Genomic DNA, 20792 nt, shown 5'->3' on the forward strand with positions numbered 1-20792 from the left:
ATGCATTAGGAAGCACAAATGTGTCACATATTTCAGAAAAGCCTTGATGAACTCGCTGGATTAACACAATGAACCACTCATTGCACCCCTCCATGAAGGCGAATTTGCTAAGCCCATTGTGTGGCATTTCAAATAAACACTCTGATAAACACAAACCACACATTTTGGTAACCTCTTTGAGAGACACAGAGACGTAACCATTAATAGAGAAAGAGTTGAACAAACCGTCGGAATAAACCCAGCGATTGACGTCGGGGCAGCATTTTCCCGCTTCGCTGGTTTACCATTTCTAGGAGGTGCGGGGAAGAAGTTTTTTTTTTAGCAGGCCCGGCTTCTACTGCGATATCGGCATGCTACACGATACAATGTGCGCTACATCTTACGGGCGTTTGAAAAAACAATTGGTGTAGCATTGCGTATTGCGGGCGACTGTCATCAATCCGTAGGTGAGCATGAGATGTGAAGGCATCAAGAAAACTTGATAAGAATCTGGGCCAGCGTTTACAAAAAAATCCTTTCTCTAAAGTGTCAATAAGATACCATCCGTTCTTGAAGTCATACATATAAAAAAGCGAAGGTGGTCAGCGAATAACAAGCGCCATTCAGGGACGGTAAACTGCGGTAACTCGGCCCTTCACATTCATGAAATGGCAATTACAGGAGAACAACCACGTTGGCTCTACATAAGCGATGCTGTCAGCCCATACTGTGACGTGAAGCTTAGCGAAACGAGTTCTACGGCAACGGCATTTTAGCGAACAAGCAGAGGTATACAAATAATATCATGTAGCTATAGAAGCTCTCTTGGCGTTATTTTGTTCTTTCAGATTCCTTCCAACCTCGACACTGCGCAGACCTCCTTCACAACGGCCAAAACACAAGCGGTGTGTACACCGTGTTCCATGAGGCCACTGGCACTTCAGGACAGAATGTATACTGCGACATGGACACTGACGGTGGAGGTTGGACAGTAAGGACTTTTTTATAGTCTGCACAATACGCTGAGGCGCATTGTGCTGTTCCATTCGCACAAGCGAGTTTCCACTTCGTGGAATTCATAATGCCGCTTTGGCGAATTACAACTGTTGGCTTCCATTGGTTATGAAGTCGAACACAGTCCAGGTTATGTGTTGTTATCCTAGGAGTGCATGTCTTCCACAGCTTCAATTGAATCCACGTATGCGAAGTACTTTTGTCTCACAGGCGTTTTTGTGCAATATGTCCCCGTTAAAAATTCAAATAAGCCGCTGTTCATATCAACACTGTCTATATAAAAGCCGTACGTGCATCTGCTGCACCTGAAATAAATTTACGCCACTTTATAAACTACACTACGGTTTAAGGTTCTATATAACCTGTCGAGCCTAACACTTTCTTGCATGTACTTGTTCGAAATAATTTCCCCGAACTGGACTTAGTGGTGTTGCCTCAGGCAGCACTATGGCATTTGCCATGGAAGGCCCCGCTAAGGTAATAAGCGAAAACCTAAATTTATCGCACATAAAACGTCTTCATTGTATACATCTGAGTGAGCGTGTTTTATGAAAAGATCATAAGAATTATATTAATCTATTTATTGACAATTGTGCGTTCCGCTCTAGCATACCTTCCCTTTCTAAAATGGTTACCGCGTCGGCATCACGGGTAACCGAGAGAACTAGTATAGCAAAATTTGCGAGGGAACTGGGGCGCCTCGGGGGATAAAAAAAGCCGTGTAAGGGACGATGTGGGAGAAGGATAGGAGAGAGGAGGGTGCAACGGCACCATGAGGCGGAATTCGGGCGACGGTGTGACGATAGGGTGAGGACGTAAGCGGAGTGTCGGCGGCGACCAGGCATGCAGCCAGTGCATAAGCAAACGCTGGCGTAGGCTTAGCAGCCATTGCGCATGCATTATTTCGCTTTCGCCGTCGCCGCCGCTAGGGAAGGCGCTCAGCGGGAGCTACGGGGTCCCCTGCTCACGCTTTGATGCTGAACAATGAGTGTCGCAACCGGTGCGAATGCTTCATCTGCCGCTGCTGCTAAAGGAGCTCCCCGAGAAGAAGCTCAGCGTCGCCGCTAGGAGCAACCTGTCGTTCAGAATCACGGGGCCAATTCATAACGTTTTAAAGGCGAAAGCCTTTTTATGCTGATGATGAGGTTTCTGTCAGCAGAATCTGACCGCAGGAGTGCCCGCCAAAACATCATCCTGCCATTGAAGACAGAATAACAAATGAAAAGTGATTGATAGCGACAGATAGTGAATGATAACGCTATAAAGGAGATTGGTAGAAGTTAATAATGACTACTAATCACTAGGAAATGACCAATATATCTAATGACTGCTTGTATGACCACAATTGATTACAGAAAACTAAAAAGGCTTACTAGTGAGCAGTAATGACTAGTAATAACTGTGAAATGGCCATTAGGTCTAAGGAGAACTTGTAACGAGTACAAATGTTTAGAAATTACTAAAGATGCTCAGTAATGACCAGTAATGACTAATAATGACTGAAATGACTTGTAATGACTACTGATGACCATGATATGACCAACATGTCTAACGGCGGCTTGTAATGACCACAATTGATTACAAATGACTAAAAATGTTTAGTAGAGAACAGTAATAACTAAAAGAAAGAAGAAAGAGAGAGCAGGCAAAGATAATGAGGCGTATGATAAGATCAAGAAATGTAGGCTTTTCCCGTTCACGTCTAAAAAGAAATATTGAGACCCTATGATTTTTCCTTCGGAAGGGCTGTTTTTTATTTGCTGGTCGCCGTCGCTAATAATATGTCTGATATCACCATTTTGTGGCACAAACGCTTTTAGCGTGAGAACGTTTTTTTGAATACGGGCCGTGGTTCCCTGCCACAATACATAGCGAATTCGGAAATCTAATAGCTGCACTCAAAATTTGAATTAGGGAGTAATGATAAGAGTTTTGTAACAATCTGTGGAAAATTTTCTTTCTGGTCCCTCCAATCATAAAAAAATTAGCTAGCTTGTCAGGAGTAAAACTGGGTAATACTTTCGATGAACACTACTTTAACACAACATACAGAGAGAAGGATACGCGATGAACACAGAAATAAAACTTTGAACTGCGTAAAAAAGTCATAGTCGGTCGAAAAGTTCCCCTGAAAGCAGCTAGGGGCATGTTGGTCATCTGCAGCGGGCTCGTCGAGATTCCGAACTAGGGAAGCATCGGACTGCTTGTACCTGACCGCCGAAAAGGACGGTGAGTTCGTATGGCGTGTAGCACCACTTGCGGCGCATGTTGGCGTGGAGATCATCCCCTGCAAGGGCATTCTTCAGCTGAGTCCCGATGCGTGCTCACGTCACTTCAATTTCCCAAACCAATCCTGCGATGCCCGCGGTTGCGCCGAATCAGCCGGGACACTCGCGAGAATGAAGGTTCGCTCCCATACAGCTGCATAATCGAGGCCGGAGCTGCGACGGTGCTGGCGATCTCGTTAAAAACGATACGTGAGAACGAACTTTGTTGCCATGTCACTAGCCCCATGATACAAACTTGCGCATCAGTTCTACGGAATAGCACAAGCAACTCCAGTACCATACTAATTGAGCCTAGACAGAAAAAGTTCATGTGTACCGTACACAACGTTGCATTGTAGTAACGGTAAGCCAGGTATTCACCAAAACAGTCGTTCATAAATCTAACTCTTCATTGAGCGAACCTGTGTCCAAAAAACCAGGCATACTCAGAACACTACTATATCAATCGGCGAGTGCATTGGGCGATCGTCAAAATCTGATCCGCTGGTCCAGCGCGTCGGCTTTTTACAAATGAGTCATGCTAAACTCGAACGTAATCGTAGCTCCTCGAGCCCGTTCTAGAGTGTACACCGCTATTCGCATCGCGAATGCGCGCTGATTACACAATGCACGTCCGACAACAGCAAGAATAGATGGAATCATCGACAATATTCGAGACAGTTGCGACGTATGCGCGTAAACCTCGCGCTGAGCGAAAAACAGCTGTTAGTTGGCCTATGTAAAAATGGTCAGCGAAAAATAAATATAATGTACGCGCGTGTGAACATAAACATCGCTTGCTGGCAACAAGCTACTACCACTTTTCAAGTTTACATAATTATCCTACGCTTCCATCGCATAGCTGGAGACGGAGCCTTACCAACCTGCTCTGTTTATATTAGAGCAGTTGGGATATTATTGCATGTTCTGATCTAGTACCTTTCCTTTTTTCGGGAGTTTCGCATATATCTACCAAGAAATATAGACCCTTTCACGTTCTTGAGTATCTCAGCAGACACTCGCTTCACCTTAATATGAAGTCCGTAAAGTCATTTTCTACATCTTCGTATTGTTATGGTGTGATTGGACTGGAGCATGCAGCGCAAGAGGGAGACAGAGGAAGTGGTGGACTGTCGAAGGGAACTGTGACCTTTTTACCAGCCTGCGCGTTTGCCACTAGCTTTTTCTTACTTAAATAGTTATACATACGTTTGTGCATCGGGCTTCCTTTTAGTCAGATTTCGTGGAGTTGCGGGGTAACGACTCAGAACAGAGCTTCGCAGTGGCCGCCGCTTCGGTTCTTCACCGATGTCGCTGGAGTCGGTGCCTGGTTTGGCAACGGCTCCGTCGACTGCGTCGTTTGCATGGACTCTCGTACTCACGCATCCGAGTGATCCGGGAACCTTCAGCGGCAACAATGGTGCTGACGTCGACAAGTACCTGGAGATGTATGAGCGGATCAGCAGCCGCAACAAATGGGATGCACACTGATGCTCGCAAACATATTTTTTTTAGCTGGTGGGAACAGTGCGGGTGTGGTTTCAGAATAACTAAGCAGAACTACGTGACTGGGAGAGCTGCAAGCAGAAGCTGCGAGATCTGTTCTGAAAACCGTTAGGTCGCAAGTTCAATGCCAAGAAAACGGTGGCATCATTTGTTGAGACATCCACCGAGTTACCTCCCCTAAACATAAGACGTGCGGGCACTGTGCGGTAATGCCTACGCTGAAATGCCAGAGTATGACAAAGTCGGCCATGTCGTAAAAGGTATCGTTGATGAAGCCTTCAATCTACCGATTTATCAAAACTGTTCTTCGGTTAATGATGTTATCATGGAGTACAACCGTTTCGAGCAAGTGAAAGGCCATCGTATCTACCCGTCATTTACACGGCTTCCAATACGTACGGCTGCAACGTCGTTGCGTGAAGACCGACAGGTCTGTCCTGCGTGGCAGCGTCAGCAGCCATTAGAGTAGCTGACGAATATTGTGAAGCGTGAGCTTGAACCCATGTGCATTGCGCCTCTGTACCCACCTGTCAACAACACACGCGCTCCTATGGCTCTCCTTGCTCAGGCTATTGTGCGACAAGAACTCGCCAATGTCGGCTTTCACTCTGTTCGAATGGTGGCCTTTCCTCGTCCGGCCAAACGTCTTTCGCTCGTGCATACCCAAAATGAATGGGTCTCTCGAGGTTCTCGCAACATGGCAGAGTGGCGAACAATGGATGACCAACCTATTTGCTTCAGTTGTCACCCCATTGGTAACGTCGTCCGCTACATTCGCAGCCCCTGGTTCCCCATGCCGTTCTCGAAAACGCCTCGTCTAGACAACAGTTTTCGCCATTTCTAGCCGCATGCCGAGCCACTGACGATACGACCGCATGGCACCGTCGTTCACTGTCGCCAAGTAGTCACCATTCCCGTTCGCCGCAAAGTCGTCGCCCATCGTCCAGGTCATCCCAGACCCGTCGCTTGCCGCCGTGTTTCCTACCTGGGCGCGTACCTCTGGAAAAATAAAAGATGCAGCTCCCGGAGGTGACGCTGCATTGTCGACGTCTCTGCCAAAGCGTCTCACCCTGCCGACTAGGCCCAATATAGTCGATGTGGAAATTGACGGTGCACATGTCCCAGCGCTTGTTGATACCGGAGCCTATAACACGGTAATGAGCAACCATCTTCGTTGCCGCCTGAAGAAAGTCCTTACAACTGCCACCTCCCATATTATCGGGGTTGCCGATGGAGCAACGCCCATTATCTTTGGCATCTGTACTGCCAGAATAACTGTTGCTGTTTTCAGCACTTCCGTTTTATTAGCCGTTCTTGTGTAGTCTACCCAGGAAGATATTTCGAAACGTGGTGTCTCCTTTCCGTTCGAAATTTAGCACCCCCTTTTAAGGATTCTTTCCAGCAACACCCCTCCTCCTATCTTGTCAAAGTTTCTCTCTTCTGAATGTATGCTCCTGTCCTCGACTTGTTACTATTGTCACGTGGTGGTGACGTTGAAGAACACAGTAACAATACTGTGAAAGAAAAAAACAAACTTTTATTGGGCGAACCTGTGCCCACAAAAATAGGCTACACTAATAGCACAACGATAGCGGCGAACACGGCCCGCGATCGTCGAGAATCTGTTCAGCGGGTCAAGCGCGTCCGCTTTTATACATCAGTCGTCGAATGTTCCAGAGTAATCGCTCGTAACCGCGTGTCTTCCAGAAAGTTCTACACTATTCGCGTCGCGCATACATGAAATCAGATTACACAAGTTGCGGTGAAAGACAGTGGTCGGAACCATCGATAACATTCCAGAAACTTCTTTTACGTGCAGGCGCGTCCTGCACTGTGCGATAACTTTTGTTAGGCGGCGTAACGTGTCGCCCGATGAAGATAAGCACACGTGTAAGTATTCTTGCTATACTGTGGCTTATCGAGCAGCTGTTTATCAAGTTCCTTGTTATTTTTGTTTTCATCAAATTTTTTAGCCCATAGCTTTTGGTTTTAGAGGTCTTATTTTCTACTTGTTACGTTTTTGTGTTTGATACGCCAGCATTCTTAGCGTGATAGATGCCAGTGTATCTATGTGTCTAACTACGTTTGTATCTATGTTTGTACATTTCTATCTAACCGTTTCCCCGGCTACCAAGTTCACTGGCAGTCAGTTGTCGAATGGCTAACTTAACGAGCTGCTGTAATGATGTGACAGGCTTTTAAAGCAATCATTGGACCACCTTGTATCACTGAGTAGGTGACAGTGTGTACATATGTGCCGCTCTGTAAAGAACCTCCATCATGCTGACATGGTTCACAGTAGATGCGGCACTGGGTGGTGTTGAGACTCGGAGTGCCTTTTAGGCCGGGAAACCTCCAGGCAGAGGCAACAGTATTCGGGAGTGGCAACGTTTTACGTATCTACACTGACTGCAGATATTGAAGCCCGCTCCATGTAGGAGCACAATAAATATCTTAGCTCATACAATTTAGCACGCGTGAGGACACAGTCACTGCACCAACTCTGTCTACATTTATACGAGTCGTCTTCCATGGGTGACTACGCACGGACAAAGGAATCACATGACTGCGTATCGGCCAATGATATTCGAGGAACCATTCGCGACATCCCGCTCATGGAACTGCGCCGTTCCGGTGGACTTCGTCTACAATGCTGCGCGATCGCCGCCGCCTACGAGGCAACCACGTGGCAATTACGGAACTCGATGCCAACGCTGTTCCCTCAAAAGTCATCGACTTTGGCCTCTTTCATCAATTTGTGTGATCTCCTTGACGGTGAGCTTGTAAGCGACAGACGACTGCCTTTCATGGTCATTACAGCTTTAACGGAGGGCGGCGGTTTTTGTCGCCTTGGTGTTAGCTCCTTTTCTGGTGCATCACAGTCAGTGTCGGGCCCCGTCGCCGTCTGGGATGGGCGCTGATGATAGGCGTCCTTTGTGGGTAGTACCCAAAGAGCGTGCATGGCGGATTCGGGGCGTAACACTCATCTGCGACCATGAGATCCGACCTGACCCAGACCAGCATCACAACATGTGGTCTCAAAAATGCCATCCCTTGCAAGTCTAAATTTAATTTCTGTACCGCGAAGGTGAACAACACATCGAATGGTCTAGCAATAATGTTTGCTGTTGTGACGCAGAGTCTCCGTGAGCAGCGATAGATTGGGCTTTACCACTTTTTATGCCAAGACTTACAGTCAAATGCAGTTCGCGTCTTTTGCGTCCACAACAAGATCATTTTACCGAACAAATAAAGGTTCAGGTTTACGGGTGTTAAAAATCACCTATGCTGTACCAGGTTTTCTCGGCCCGAGCGTGGACACCTTTTCCTTCGACAAACCTAGCCACATATGCCCGTCCGCTGGGGCACGGAACGCTGTGGACGTGCGTTGGCAGCAGACGTTGACGTGCTGCAACCCAGGGACACTTTATTCGTTCGAAGGTGATGGAAAAAGATATATGGACGCAAGAAATCCACGAAGCATCCAATAGCGAGTCATAAATTTCTTCTACACGGCAACTTTTTTTATTATTAAATTATTATTTTGCATTAAAAAAGAGGAAGTTACTGCAGCGTTTTTTTTACCCTGCATAGCGTAAATATCATTTCAATATTGAACTACATGCAGGGGCGTAGCAAAACGGATGTGACTCGGCTCCATAGCGTTGGCTGCACTGCCACAGAAAGTTGTGGCAAGGTATAAGAGCCCACTCCATAGAGGAGCACTTTAGATGACTGAGCTCCCTAGATGTCTGAGTTCACACATGTGAGCCCACGTCAGTACCTACTCACTGTACCAAAGCTGTAAAACTTCCTGCATGGGCCCAAGTCTAGCCGAAAAGGCTAAGGGCCCAGATGATTCACATGCACTTCTTATTAGTCGTTTGAATAAACTGACTCAATGACGGTCTGCTTGTCAAGGTCAGGAGACTGGTCTTCGCGATCGTTACCGCTTCCAGAGAGGTTGGCTGTTGTTGTCGCCACGAAGTGAGCTGCTTTGTTTTCGCGTCACAGTCGGTGCCAGCCCCGTCGCCATCTGGGCTGCGCTGATGAAAGGGCTCTCTCGTAGAGATCACCAAGGAATGTGCACGGCGGATTTGAGGCGTAACAGTAGATATTGCCTTTGGGGAAGCTATTTGACGCACACTTGGCCTACTTGGTATGTACCACTTGGTCTCCAATGAACTTATTTGAAGCGAACTTGTATAACTAGTGAGAGGGAGAGATAAACACGGTGGAAAAGGCAGGGGCGTTAGCCGGAAGAGATTATGGCTTTCTACACTGCACTTGGGGCAATGGTATTCGAAATGAAAGACGGAAAATATTGCGGGGTGAAAAAGCACGGACACGAAAGAAAAAGGAGGTTGGGAACGGCAGTGTTTTCGTAACTAGACAAGGGCTACTGGATATACGCTTCTCTATAATGACGATAGAAGTCCTTTCAATTCCTCCGTTGCTGAGCGCATCAGCACCGCCATTACAAGGGTTCCTCAAGCACAGCAAGCCGACGTATTAGCAGGCTGCGCCAGAAATCCGCTGGGCGTGTTGACTTTTAAATGAACGCCTTCCTCGCGAATGCTCTAGCGAGCTGCGCCATGGATGCAATAGGATTTGTTCCGCTCTTCAATGGATGCCTCGCCAACTTCAGTCTTTGAGTATGTGCTACTTATTGTGCGGCAATGAAAGGAACAATCCACAGCATTCACAGGCACCGGCGCATCAGGCTTTTCGTCTCAGATGCTACTCGCGGACTTCTCGGCAGTGTCACAACATGGTGCTGCTTGTTCAGAAAGAAGTGCGAGCGAGGAGCCAGTGACCGCATGACGCCTTGCTCAGCGTTAACACGCGTCGGCAGGCCATGCATTTAGGAGGCTATGCACAGGGTTTGCAGTGGCGGCGTCAAATGGCGCCGAGTATTCTTACGGAAGCGGAAAAACGGAGACACGCTGCAGTGCTCTCCTCATACATAACTCGTTTCATCGGTGGGAATACAATGGGTCGCTATAATGACTCAATGCGAACGAATTACCGTCGATATTCATTGTGAGATGGGATGCGCCATAGTTTCATTTGCTTAAGCATTGTTTGGGCATTTCAGGCACTTCCCGGGGGCTTCTTATGTATTCATCTATGTTTGTATCTAACTTTGTCACGCCTACCAGAGTCACTGGGTAATCCGAGGTCTAAAGGTCGAAAGTACCGCACTGTTGTTCTGAGGTAACAGGATTCAGGACCAACTATTAGACCAACATGGTTGTCAGTATGTGCTTATGTGTACATACGTGCCGCTCTTAAATGGACCTCTTTCGTACCGACACGGATCTCTCCAGATTCATGGACTGCGTGGAATTGGAGCACTCGACATGTGCCACTTGGTTCGTGCTGGACTTCAATTAAGCTTTTCAATCCAAACTTCTATCATTGGTTATGTGACACCCACCACACTTATTTAGCAAATACTGTGTTCTTTATTCCAACGACGACAGTCGCTCTGTTTAGAGATTTTATATTTCTAAATACTCGCGATGCTCTCCTATCAGCATCTCACGGCTGCATGTTATTATACCATACAACAATGAGGTTTTTGCAGCTAACTTCTTTTCAGGTATGGCATCTTATTGCTCAAAAAAGATTTCAACCTTCTGCGCCGACTTTGGCCCCATATCGCTATGGTAAAAGTGAAAGCAGTAGGGCAAGCTTTCGCATATTTATGCTTCCATGATGGTTTTTTTCCTTATTTTAGGTTATCCAACACCGCGGCCAGTACGGAAACCCTGCATACTACTTCTACCGAAACTGGACCGAGTACGCCAATGGATTCGGAAATCCCGCTGAAGAATACTGGATCGGTACGATGCAGCCTGTAAAGTGCAAGAAGGTTCTGAAGTAGAGTTGCAAGGGTCACTGCTCGGCACTTGAGCGTTGAGAGCTTTTTAGACAATCGAACATGACGAGTCATTGTGCCTTTCCTAAGAAAGGTGCCAATTAGTATCTCAATGAATAACGAGCGTACCCGTAACTTTCACCAATAGGCTATTTCACCAACTTCTGCATCCATAAAAAGCATGTGGGGAAGTACAATTCTAGATTATCTATCTTGCTCATCCACCCTCTACAATCTGGTTGCCTACCTGTATTCAGGTCTCTTTGTGCATTCGCCGGCCGTTGGTGAATGCAACACAGTTTTGCCTACTGTTGTCTATACAAGGAGAACTTCCTGGTGTTCTGCAAGTATAGGAAAGTAGGCATTACAGTTTAAAGCTATTGGGCTATTGATTCATTTCAAGAATATAACAGCAAAAGGATAACAGGAAAATGGCTGCATGAACTGCAATTTGACTGAGCCCGGCCATTGCGGTCGCGGTTTGAGGTCGCGCACTCGTGCTCAGTAATGAAAAGCCATACACACGAGCCATTGCTGCAACTACTTGAACATTTAATTTGTAGATGTTTCTGAAAAGGACTATCAGGGATCCTAGACGTCACAGAGTGGAACTTGAAAAGATACCTTAAGCTGGTTGACGCTAAAAGAGGATCCCAGAAGATGTCGTTTAGAGGAAAAGCACTTACCTCTGCTTTGGGGGATATGATCATTTAATGGCATCAGTGGTACAGTAAACTTTTGCCAGTTCGCGACGTTATAACCTAAATTTGAAGCTATATTTTTGGTATGCACTTTTTTGCTTACAGGCAACAAGGCCCTCCACGTACTCACGTCCGGTGAGGAGAATATGGATCTGCGTGTCGTATTGAGCAACAGCACGCAAGAAACTGTCTCCCTTGTCTACCAGAATTTCACCGTAGCGAGTGAAGAGCGATTCTTTAGGCTTCATCTGGGAAGTTATACAGGAAAAAGAGGTGAGAACTCAACGTATGCGCACTCTCTTGCCATCCTTTGTTGTGTGCAGGTGTTTATAGTGTACGTTCGTCAGATCGTATTGACACATTAGTACGATAGAAACTCAATAGCGTCCCAAAAATAGTTCATCTGTGTTTGGTATTTACTTCGCCAACACAGCAACAAAACGAAACATTTCACAAAAGCGGCGGCACACATGTCTCCCAAAAATGTATGAAGTGCTAATCCATGTTATTATGTGCGTCACAACAAGGTCGAGTATATGTTCGAATGCGCAGCCCTCTCAATGGAAACGTGACATATGACAGCGCCGTTTATATATTTCTCACTGGTTATGAATTTGACTATAGGTCTTACATCCATGTTGCTTTTCGCATGTATCCATCACAAGCTCCACCTTCCCAGCGGCGTCGTATCTTCTCCATCATAACAGTTCACGCAGAAACACCTCTGGGTGTTGCCTAAGCACCAGCCCGGTGACACTATGAATATTATGAAACTTTATCCTACCAGCATAAAAGACAGGGCTGCGACAACACAAACTGTTGCGGGCGGCAGCGCAAGAAAGCTACTGCAGGTGTTGGCGCCAGGTGCGCTAATGACGCTCCGATCATTATCATCCGTTAACGCTACCTTAAATCCGCATCCCTTCACGTCGAAGTATTAGGAACCGTAATGAACCGTACTCAGACGGCTATTCCGTATGACTCACCGGCTCGGCCCCAATATGAAAGCAATCTCCTGTTGTAATAGAGTGCGTCGAGTGCTGATAGCTTCGCGCGGGTTGTGTTCGGCAACACGAAGGTCAAATCAATCGCTACTTCGGGCCCTATCTTGAATGGGATCGCCATACGGGACAGATGGACGAGCGGGTTTCTTCTTCCGTTAGGCATACAAATGCTCAAGCATTCAAAATCGAACAGTTTAGAGCATGCCAGGTCATTCATTATTCCAGAGAACAGAACGTACCTCATCACAGCAAAGCACGGAATCTGGACCCTGTAGGTGCATATTCAGTACATTAGAATGTAGATACGAGGGTTTGAAGGAAGTGAGACAACATGCCTTCTTTTATTTTGAATGTGTGTGGTTGGGCAAAACACTAGTCTTATTAGGGCTCATAAGTGACTAAAATGCTATTTTTGTGTGAATTAGGGAGTCAGCAACAAATAAAAACACTTTTGGTATGGCGGCCGCCTGCCGACCTGCACTTTCAGTTGAACTCAAGGGAGTTCAATTTGTGTGCACCCTTTTTGCGCAACTCGCATTTTTTTTCGGTATATCATAAAGTATCGAAGAAACGTCATGCCACACTTCCACGCTAAAGCAGCTATCTCTTGTGAATTAACAAGAAATGTGTATTCAAAGAAACAATAGCAGTTCTGAAATATTGTGTGGTTATTTGAGGAACTTAGTCTAGAAATTGGCATCTTAACACCAAAAATATCAAGTAGATATATTTGCCGTACCTGTAGCGAAACGGTAGTAAAAGAAAACGTTTGCGCTAAGACAATACTATTATGCACTGAGGGTGCCTATAAGAGACGGTAATAAAATCTCAAAATTTATCATTCTGTACGTCCCAAAAGTAACGTTGTTCGGTTAGAGCTGCATGCAGCATTGAATAAAAATAGCCGCTACTCCTTTATTCCACATAATAATTAGTGTTGATTTAGGCGGGTGTTGTTCAGGTACTATGTTAAGCGGACCAAAAATAGGCTTTCTGTGCGCATGAAGGAAGCATCGATAATGGAGCGGGTAGAATACAAGTGAAAATTGTAATATTTAGCAATATATTTGGTGGTTGTTATGCAAACCAGATGGCAATTGCTTGGTGCATTTAAATGGCAAGAAGTTATGGAGTTGTCGAGCACTATTTCCCATTTCCTGGCATAGAAAGACATCATTCATCATAAGACATCATTCGAAAAGTACCCAGAAAGGTAATATGAAACCGCATGAATAGGAAAATACCAATACCGGCTTTGTTGCAAATTTCCTTCAAAACACTTTGCACCAGGCACATTCTGAAACTTCGCATTTATGAGGGTGGGTTTGATATTAGCAGCTATATCTTTCTTTTTGACATGACATTAACATACATCTGTTTTAAAAGTTTTCACAGATAGCGAGTTATAGCGGGACTCTATTTCTCTTAACAAGAAATGCAAGGCACGGGCGAAGAATGCTAATATATGCCTAATTTTCTGTTTTCGTTGCTACTGTTTACATCATATGCTAGCGTAGGCTAGCATATGATGAAAGAAAAAAGAGCAGAATGAAAGAGCAGAATCTGCTGCCATAGTGGTCCAAGAAGTTGGAAGCACGCGTGATGCTATTCCAAGCAGTGAGCAGTGAGTGAGAGCAAATTTCATGGCGCAAGAGCGGCGACGGCCGAGCGAATACGCTGATATATAAACGTGGGTATTGTAAACCAACTCCCGATGTACCTGTAAAGTACTACATTAGGCAGCGCTATGGAAGGTCGCAAGCTCTCAACTTATAATCGCTTCCATCTTTTGACGTGAATTTTTAATCGATAACATTAAGGCTACGCTGACACTTGGTCTCGAAGCGTGCGGAAGCGCCAAAAAGCAAAAAAAAAAAAACGGCTCAATTTCTCGCCCAAACAGGCATCAACCTGACCACGATTCTGGCTGGTCTCGGACAGATTGTCTCCCCACGGCAAAAAGTGGAAAGTTGTTCAACTTGACCGGAAGCTCCACAGGTGTTTAAGCGTCTGATCGGAAATTGAAGAAGGCGCCCACAATGTCTCTGTCACAATGTAAACAGCCTTTCCCCAAGTGCCTTTCAAGGGCTCCTGGAACACCTTTTACTGATGTCGCGCCGCGCATTTCACATGAAAAAACCCAGTTTTTGAAATACCTTACAGTAAAAAGAGCATTTGAATCCTAGCAGCAAAAGCCGAGTTGCCGGCATTCAAATATCGCCTCTCTTGCCCTCCATGGTGCAACCACTCCTCTTCGGCAGTTTGCACTGCAGATACTACGGTGGCCGCAACGTACCACCCACTTAATGGCGCGCCGTTCAAACTTGGTTTTATATGTCCGCGTAGACACTAGTACTTCAGGTTTGACGGCCCACGACACTTAGTGTGCGCTACTTTTCTAAGAGGGTTTCTCACGCCAAATATTTAGCGTGCTGAGTCATGAATACGCGGTGTATCTACCGCTCTACAATCAACCTCTGCCCAACATAGGTCACTGAGTTTGTGCTACTGGGCTTAAGGGAAGCGAAGGAAGGGTTCTGAGCAGTCTGAGCAATTCTGTGTAAATTGCACATAGTTGTAATAGGAAAGCTGTCCTTAATTTTATCGGTGACCTGATATAATGACACCCTGATGATTTCTAATATAATTGTTGCGGCTGCAGTAGCCATTAGTGGGCCCTATTCAACAACGCACGGAAGGGTCTTTAGGTCAGTATGTACGACTATACTGTCTGGACCGTAGGTCTCATCCACGGCGTTGAGGCAAGTTCTACCCCGAAGGAGGACAGGCAGCAGGCTCCACCATTGCTTTGCTAATTTTTCTTACTTTTTAATAATACCACATGGCACAGCGTGTCTAGCAAGAAGCGCGAGAAAGGAGCACTGTTGGCGCATTACGTATTTCTCACCATTTGCAACCACTTACGTGCCATGCTTTTCGGTGGCTACAGGCAGGCTTCGCTCTGGCGGCGCTAGATGGCGTCTAATGTTGTACTAGGTATGTGCGCAGGCCTGCAAACGCTGTTGCATGTAGACTGCTTATGATGAGGGAAGCGCGTAAGATCAGTCTCGCTGCAGTAGACAGCTGTTACACAACTCGTTCTGACGATACCATACGTTGCGGTGCCATACTGATTAAATGCTAAACACGATATGCACGGGTAGCCTTCTGCCTGTTTTTAATATCGTGCAGCGACACATTCGCATTGGCCCATAACTAGTTGCCTCCGAACAATGGTACCTACCAAGACCCGCGTCTACACTGGCGCCTGTCAGTGTGAAAACGCTCCGTTGAAATGCATGCACTCATTACCACATACCAAATGACCCAAGTTTAGCCGATTCCTGGTTTCAAACCCTGTTCCCTCAGTCCAGCAGCTTGAAGCGCTACCCAATCGACCATGGACAACCCAGGTGCCTATGCAGACGGGAAAACGAATAGATAGATAGATAGATAGATAGATAGATAGATAGATAGATAGATAGATAGATAGATAGATAGATAGATAGATAGATAGATAGATAGATAGATAGATAGATAGATAGATAGATAGATAGATAGCTTCATGTAAATGACAATTCTCACTCAATCCCACAGCGACACGTTTTGGACGAGACGGACGGATTGCTCTCTTGAACGCATCCATTGTGATACGCGCAGTAAGGATTGGGGCTTAGGATCACTCCCTCCAGAGCGATCACTGCTTCTAGCATGTCCATCGTGGATCTCGCCGGCATCCACTAAATGTGTTGTGGCAGAGCCATAAAGAGGGTACGCAGGGTCTAATCCCATTCCTCCTGCTGTGTTTCGTCTTGGCGCTCTTGAGGTCTCTTCAGTGCAGGTACGCAACAGCGCTTCTCCGAACATAAATGTGAGCGCATTAGGTGAACTGCCGCACCAGAGTGCGACGTCATGGCCGGGAAAGTTTACTTGCTCCATGCTGAGCCATGTAGAAAATCGTAGTCTTCGAAGTTCATCGTTGGATGCTAGAGCCAGCGCGAGTAAAAACAAGGAAAGGTGGACAAAACTTTTCGGGGCATTGATGGTAATACAACTGAGAGCGTCCGATGACCTGTTTAGACTGCCATTGACGTAGCGTATGTACGTCGTGAATGCGGCAAAAAAGTAAGATGCCGAAGCTCTTAGGAGTATGGATGGCGCTCCAGGAACGTAAAGCCAAAATAAGTGGTTTGTGATCGATCGGAATTTTATATTGTCGCCCTTCAAGGAAGTACTTGAAATGCTTCACTGCTGGGTAGCCCGTGAGGAGCTTCCGTTCAAATGTACTGGATGGCGCTCAGTGTCGAGTAACTTGCGAGAAAAGTACAAGGGGGCCAATGCACCGTTATTCTAATGGTGTAGAGCGGCGCCTCATCCTGTACCTGAAGATGGCCTTCATCTTCTTGAAGATGGTCTCTTTCCTGTGCAACGGAGTCCTTGGACCCAAACCAACCCGTCGCTTCGCACGAAGCCCCCTTAACGCTCTAGGACAACTGCTCTAGCTGGCTTTACGGCCACCGCCATAATTTGAACGAAGAACGTTTTTATTGCGCACACACGTTTTACAGTCACAGTTTTCCGCATTCTCGATAATTCTGCTTACTGCGGCAGTACTTGTCTCGCCTTCATATCTCTGGCTCTTCAAACAAAGAGGTAGTGTCTCTACGTACTCAACTGGCTCGGGCCTTGGGGAACTCAAGTTGGTCTTCTCGGGGCGATCAGCCTTGGAGGGAACGCGAGAACCACGGAGTCCGTGTGCCGGCACACCCAATCAGAATAAAAACTTCACATACGGTGGGGTACTCCGGTAGCATGCACAAAACTTGGTTTACGGTGACATCGTCGATGTACCAGTTGATGGCAATAGAGAACTGGGAACCACCTACTTTCGCGTATTTCCGCTCTAGTGTAGGGGTACTCTCAGTTTACTATTCCTGCAGGTTAATGTTGGAAAAGCGGCAGAAGTGGTCTAAAAAATGGGCTTCAGTCTCCCTTGCGAAGGAGAATGGCAAGCGAAGCTGTGCTCTAACTTGATCCGATAGACAACGATTCAGCAATACACTGTGCGAAATTATTGACAGCAAGACAATTAAGCCTACTGTACCAAAACAATGTCATTCTGTATAATGTCTTTGCTGTTCCCTTCGTCGCTCATCGTATTCGCGCTGCTCTTCGGGAGTTCTAACTAAGCTGGAGCTTTCCTTAGCGCTGTCCGAAGACAAATAAACTCAGTTGCCTAGCAGGCTCTTCTTTTACATATGAAAAAGTAGTGACATCACGCCCAGCTTGGTATGCTACAGTTGCCGCTTCGCTACAACTGTAGCTTATGCAACCACAATCTCAACTGGGAAATGCATACGGCGAATGGATGTGCTTCACGTTGGCCTGGCGTGGCATTATATCATCTATCATGGTGTTTTGACATTTCTTTTGTCTGTTTCCTTGTTGAGACGAATACTGAGGTGTGTTTGTATGCGTAATTCCGATGGAGATAGGCACATTTTGCTTCGATTTGTGTCATTACTTTCTGTTGTCTATTCTTTCGGCAGAGATGAAGAAATCCTGTGATCCAAGTCATTTACCGCTTGGCCGTAAGGTCTCGTCACAGGCGGCGATTGATTTAGGAATGCCTTCTGCCGCCCAAACAAGCTCGCCGCTTTCTAACCAATCTAAATGCGAGGCAGAAGCAGGCGCTATTTCTGACAGCGCAACTAAAACAAACTACGTATTTGAAGGGAAGACACACATGGCGCATGGCTCTTTTTACGTCGCTGGCCCTGCGTGCTCGTAATATAGACTCATGAAGCAAATACTATACCGTATTTCGACTCTAGCGAAGGTGTTGCCGCCTCCCCCAAAAGAAACTGAAGGGATGGTGATTCCAACTGGTATCTGTCTTGCCTGCGTCGTATCTATCAGGGCCGCGAGCGGCGTTCCCGCATATGATTCTGCTCGTGTGCGTATTCTGCGGTGTCGTCAATGAAGAAAATACAGCTGGCACAGCACGTGTCGTTGCACGTATTATGCCCCTAAGGTTGGTCTACTGACAGTCCTTTTCAGAGCATTGCACAGTGGTATTACTACAGTACAGTGGCAGGCTTGCATAGACTTATGCGCAGCATGAGTGATTTAACGTTGCTTGCTGTGTTAAGCCATGATACGTAGGGATACGGGCCACACATAAACGAGTTTTATCATTTTCTCCGCTAATCGCTGCACGTTTGGATTATTAGCAGGAAGTTGCCGGCTAGTCAATGCGTTTAGCTTGCTTCCTTCGGGTCTGCAAATGTTCACGCGTGGAAAAAAAAAGCAAGCTAAACGAATTGCCGATTGTAGATAGCCAGTGACAAGGTCTGCACTGCCCGTCATTATGTGTCAGTAGATTTGCGCCTCCAATGAAGTCAGTGATGAAGTCAATGAAGTCAATGAAGTCAATGAAGTCAATGAAGTTAGTCAGTGATGTTTATCCAGTGATGGATAAAAATAGTGAAAAAAAAATAGTGCGCGAGCGTTAATGCTGTTAAGGCTGGAGCAATACGGAGCGGTTTGATATGCAGCGTAACATATTAGACAAAAGAGATTAGCGAGCAGTGCGCTGCACGGAAACTTCGCGCGCTTTTACCTCTTCACTCGCCTACACTTGGCCGGTGTTATGTTAGCGCAACATTGAGCAATCGACAGCTAGTTGATAAATATGTGACGATACGTTGTCAAACTGTCTTTAAAAGAAGTGAAACCACAACAGAGGCACGTGAGCGCACCAATGTAATAAATGCTTGCTTCAGTGCCAGCATTATTATTTTATTGAATTGCAAATGGGTAAAATAAAAATGCTCAAACAGTAAGCTTACTACTACGCAAGCTTAACGAGCGAAACTTTAAGAGCGCAAGTGTTGATCGTACTATGTGAAATTCTTCAATTAAACGTTAGTCAACTAGCACAACTAAACGTTTTTGTACAGTTCTCTAAAGAAACTCCGCGCAGAAGGCTTTATTCTCGCTACTAAGGTTTGCGCAGTCTACGAGCCATCATGATAGGTGTTCAGAACGCCAACCGCTATCACAATATGAGGTACGCGGTTAATTTGTGCTCGACTCTATCTCTACCCTTCTCCGTTTGCACTTTTTCTCTTCTCTCTTCCCCCCTCCCCCCTCCCGTTTTGGGTATTTTTCCCGGCCTTTCTATGCGTCCTTTCTTTGTACATTGTAACAGTAGAGCCAATGGCGTGAACACCGTGAACGACAATTTGTATAACGATTCAGGCCATTTGCACTCAAACGTGCATTCCAATTGAACATAATACTTTTAACAATTCTCTCTTCTAGGTTGGGACGCCATTCGACCAGCTTCAGGCCAGAAATTCTCAACCTTCGACCGTGACAATGACGCTTCCATTGCTAATTGCGCTGCCCGCTACCGTGGCGGATGGTGGTACGCTAATTGTCTAGGTGGCAACCTAAACGGGCTCAATTTGAACGGGCCACATGCTAGTGATGGCGACGGCATTGACTGGGGCACAAGTGAAGCTCTGTGCCACTATTCTTATCCAAACGTTCGAATGATGATCCGACCAAGACGGTCACGATAGGTGGCCACCAATGTGTGGCCTGCTGTGCTTAATAGACACCCGCGTCTTTATAACCAGGGTCCACGGGTCGTGTTTCAACGCAGAAGAAGCTTCTTTTGTCTTCTTTTAACTTGCTCGAGCAGGTACAGCGAAAGAAGAAGCACGGAGTACTAGAATGGCGTAACGGATTCTTGCCTGCTTGTAGGGTTTGGCTTTGTGGTTGTTGAATAAACGAAATCAATCATGCATTGTTGAGCTTATGAGTGCTTGAGGATGGCATGTGCGGAGGCCAAAGAGTTTGTTTTGAAATCAAAATTATGTTAGAAAGCAGCTGCTTAGAATTTTTTCATTCTAGATCCACAGCGATACGTGGAAAGCTACCGCTTAAAGAAAGAATATGCAATAGTGCTAGCTCACTAATAAATTTCTCCGAACCCAAAGCAGTAACGGAAGAGTCCATCTCGCAATGTCTGTCCACGGTAATGCGATTATTATTCAAGCAGTGTAGTGACAAACCACATTGCTGAACAGAAGTTCATTTAAATTCTGTAGAGGCCATTCTGAGACTTTCATTGCTTAGGCTATATGAGAAAATCACTGTCTCTAACACCAGCTTAATTTGGTATAACACTCGCTTGCCAAGGTCACCCAAGAGCATAATGGAATGACGAAGGAGGAATGATGTCAATGAGACGACAAAAGTGGTGGACATGACGCCGGAAGCATGAGGACATTGACATGACAATTCGGAAGTAATGACGATATTGTAGTGACGAACGCGTGACAATGATGTCTTCAGGACAAGGTTACGGCGACGTATGCATAATAAAGTGTATAACGAGTGTATGACCAGTGTATGTATCATTTTG

The 20792-nt window shown here is 46.0% G+C and overlaps 1 protein-coding gene across 1 annotated transcript in view; it reads left to right on the top strand.

Annotated features, from left to right (window-relative positions):
- LOC142576371 (techylectin-5A-like) overlaps nt 1–20169 on the top strand; it is a 32870-nt gene extending 12701 nt beyond the window's left edge. Inside the window, exons 3-6 of the mRNA XM_075686473.1 lie at nt 828–970; nt 10510–10615; nt 11457–11624; nt 19682–20169. Of these exons, the coding sequence (XP_075542588.1) occupies nt 828–970; nt 10510–10615; nt 11457–11624; nt 19682–19944 (680 nt within the window). The 3' untranslated portion in view covers nt 19945–20169. The remainder of the gene's footprint in view (nt 1–827; nt 971–10509; nt 10616–11456; nt 11625–19681) is intronic.
- Nucleotides 20170–20792: the final 623 nt, after the last annotated feature.

Source organism: Dermacentor variabilis, chromosome 3 (assembly GCF_050947875.1).
Source record: "Dermacentor variabilis isolate Ectoservices chromosome 3, ASM5094787v1, whole genome shotgun sequence".
Classification (NCBI taxonomy): Eukaryota; Metazoa; Arthropoda; class Arachnida; order Ixodida; family Ixodidae; genus Dermacentor; species Dermacentor variabilis.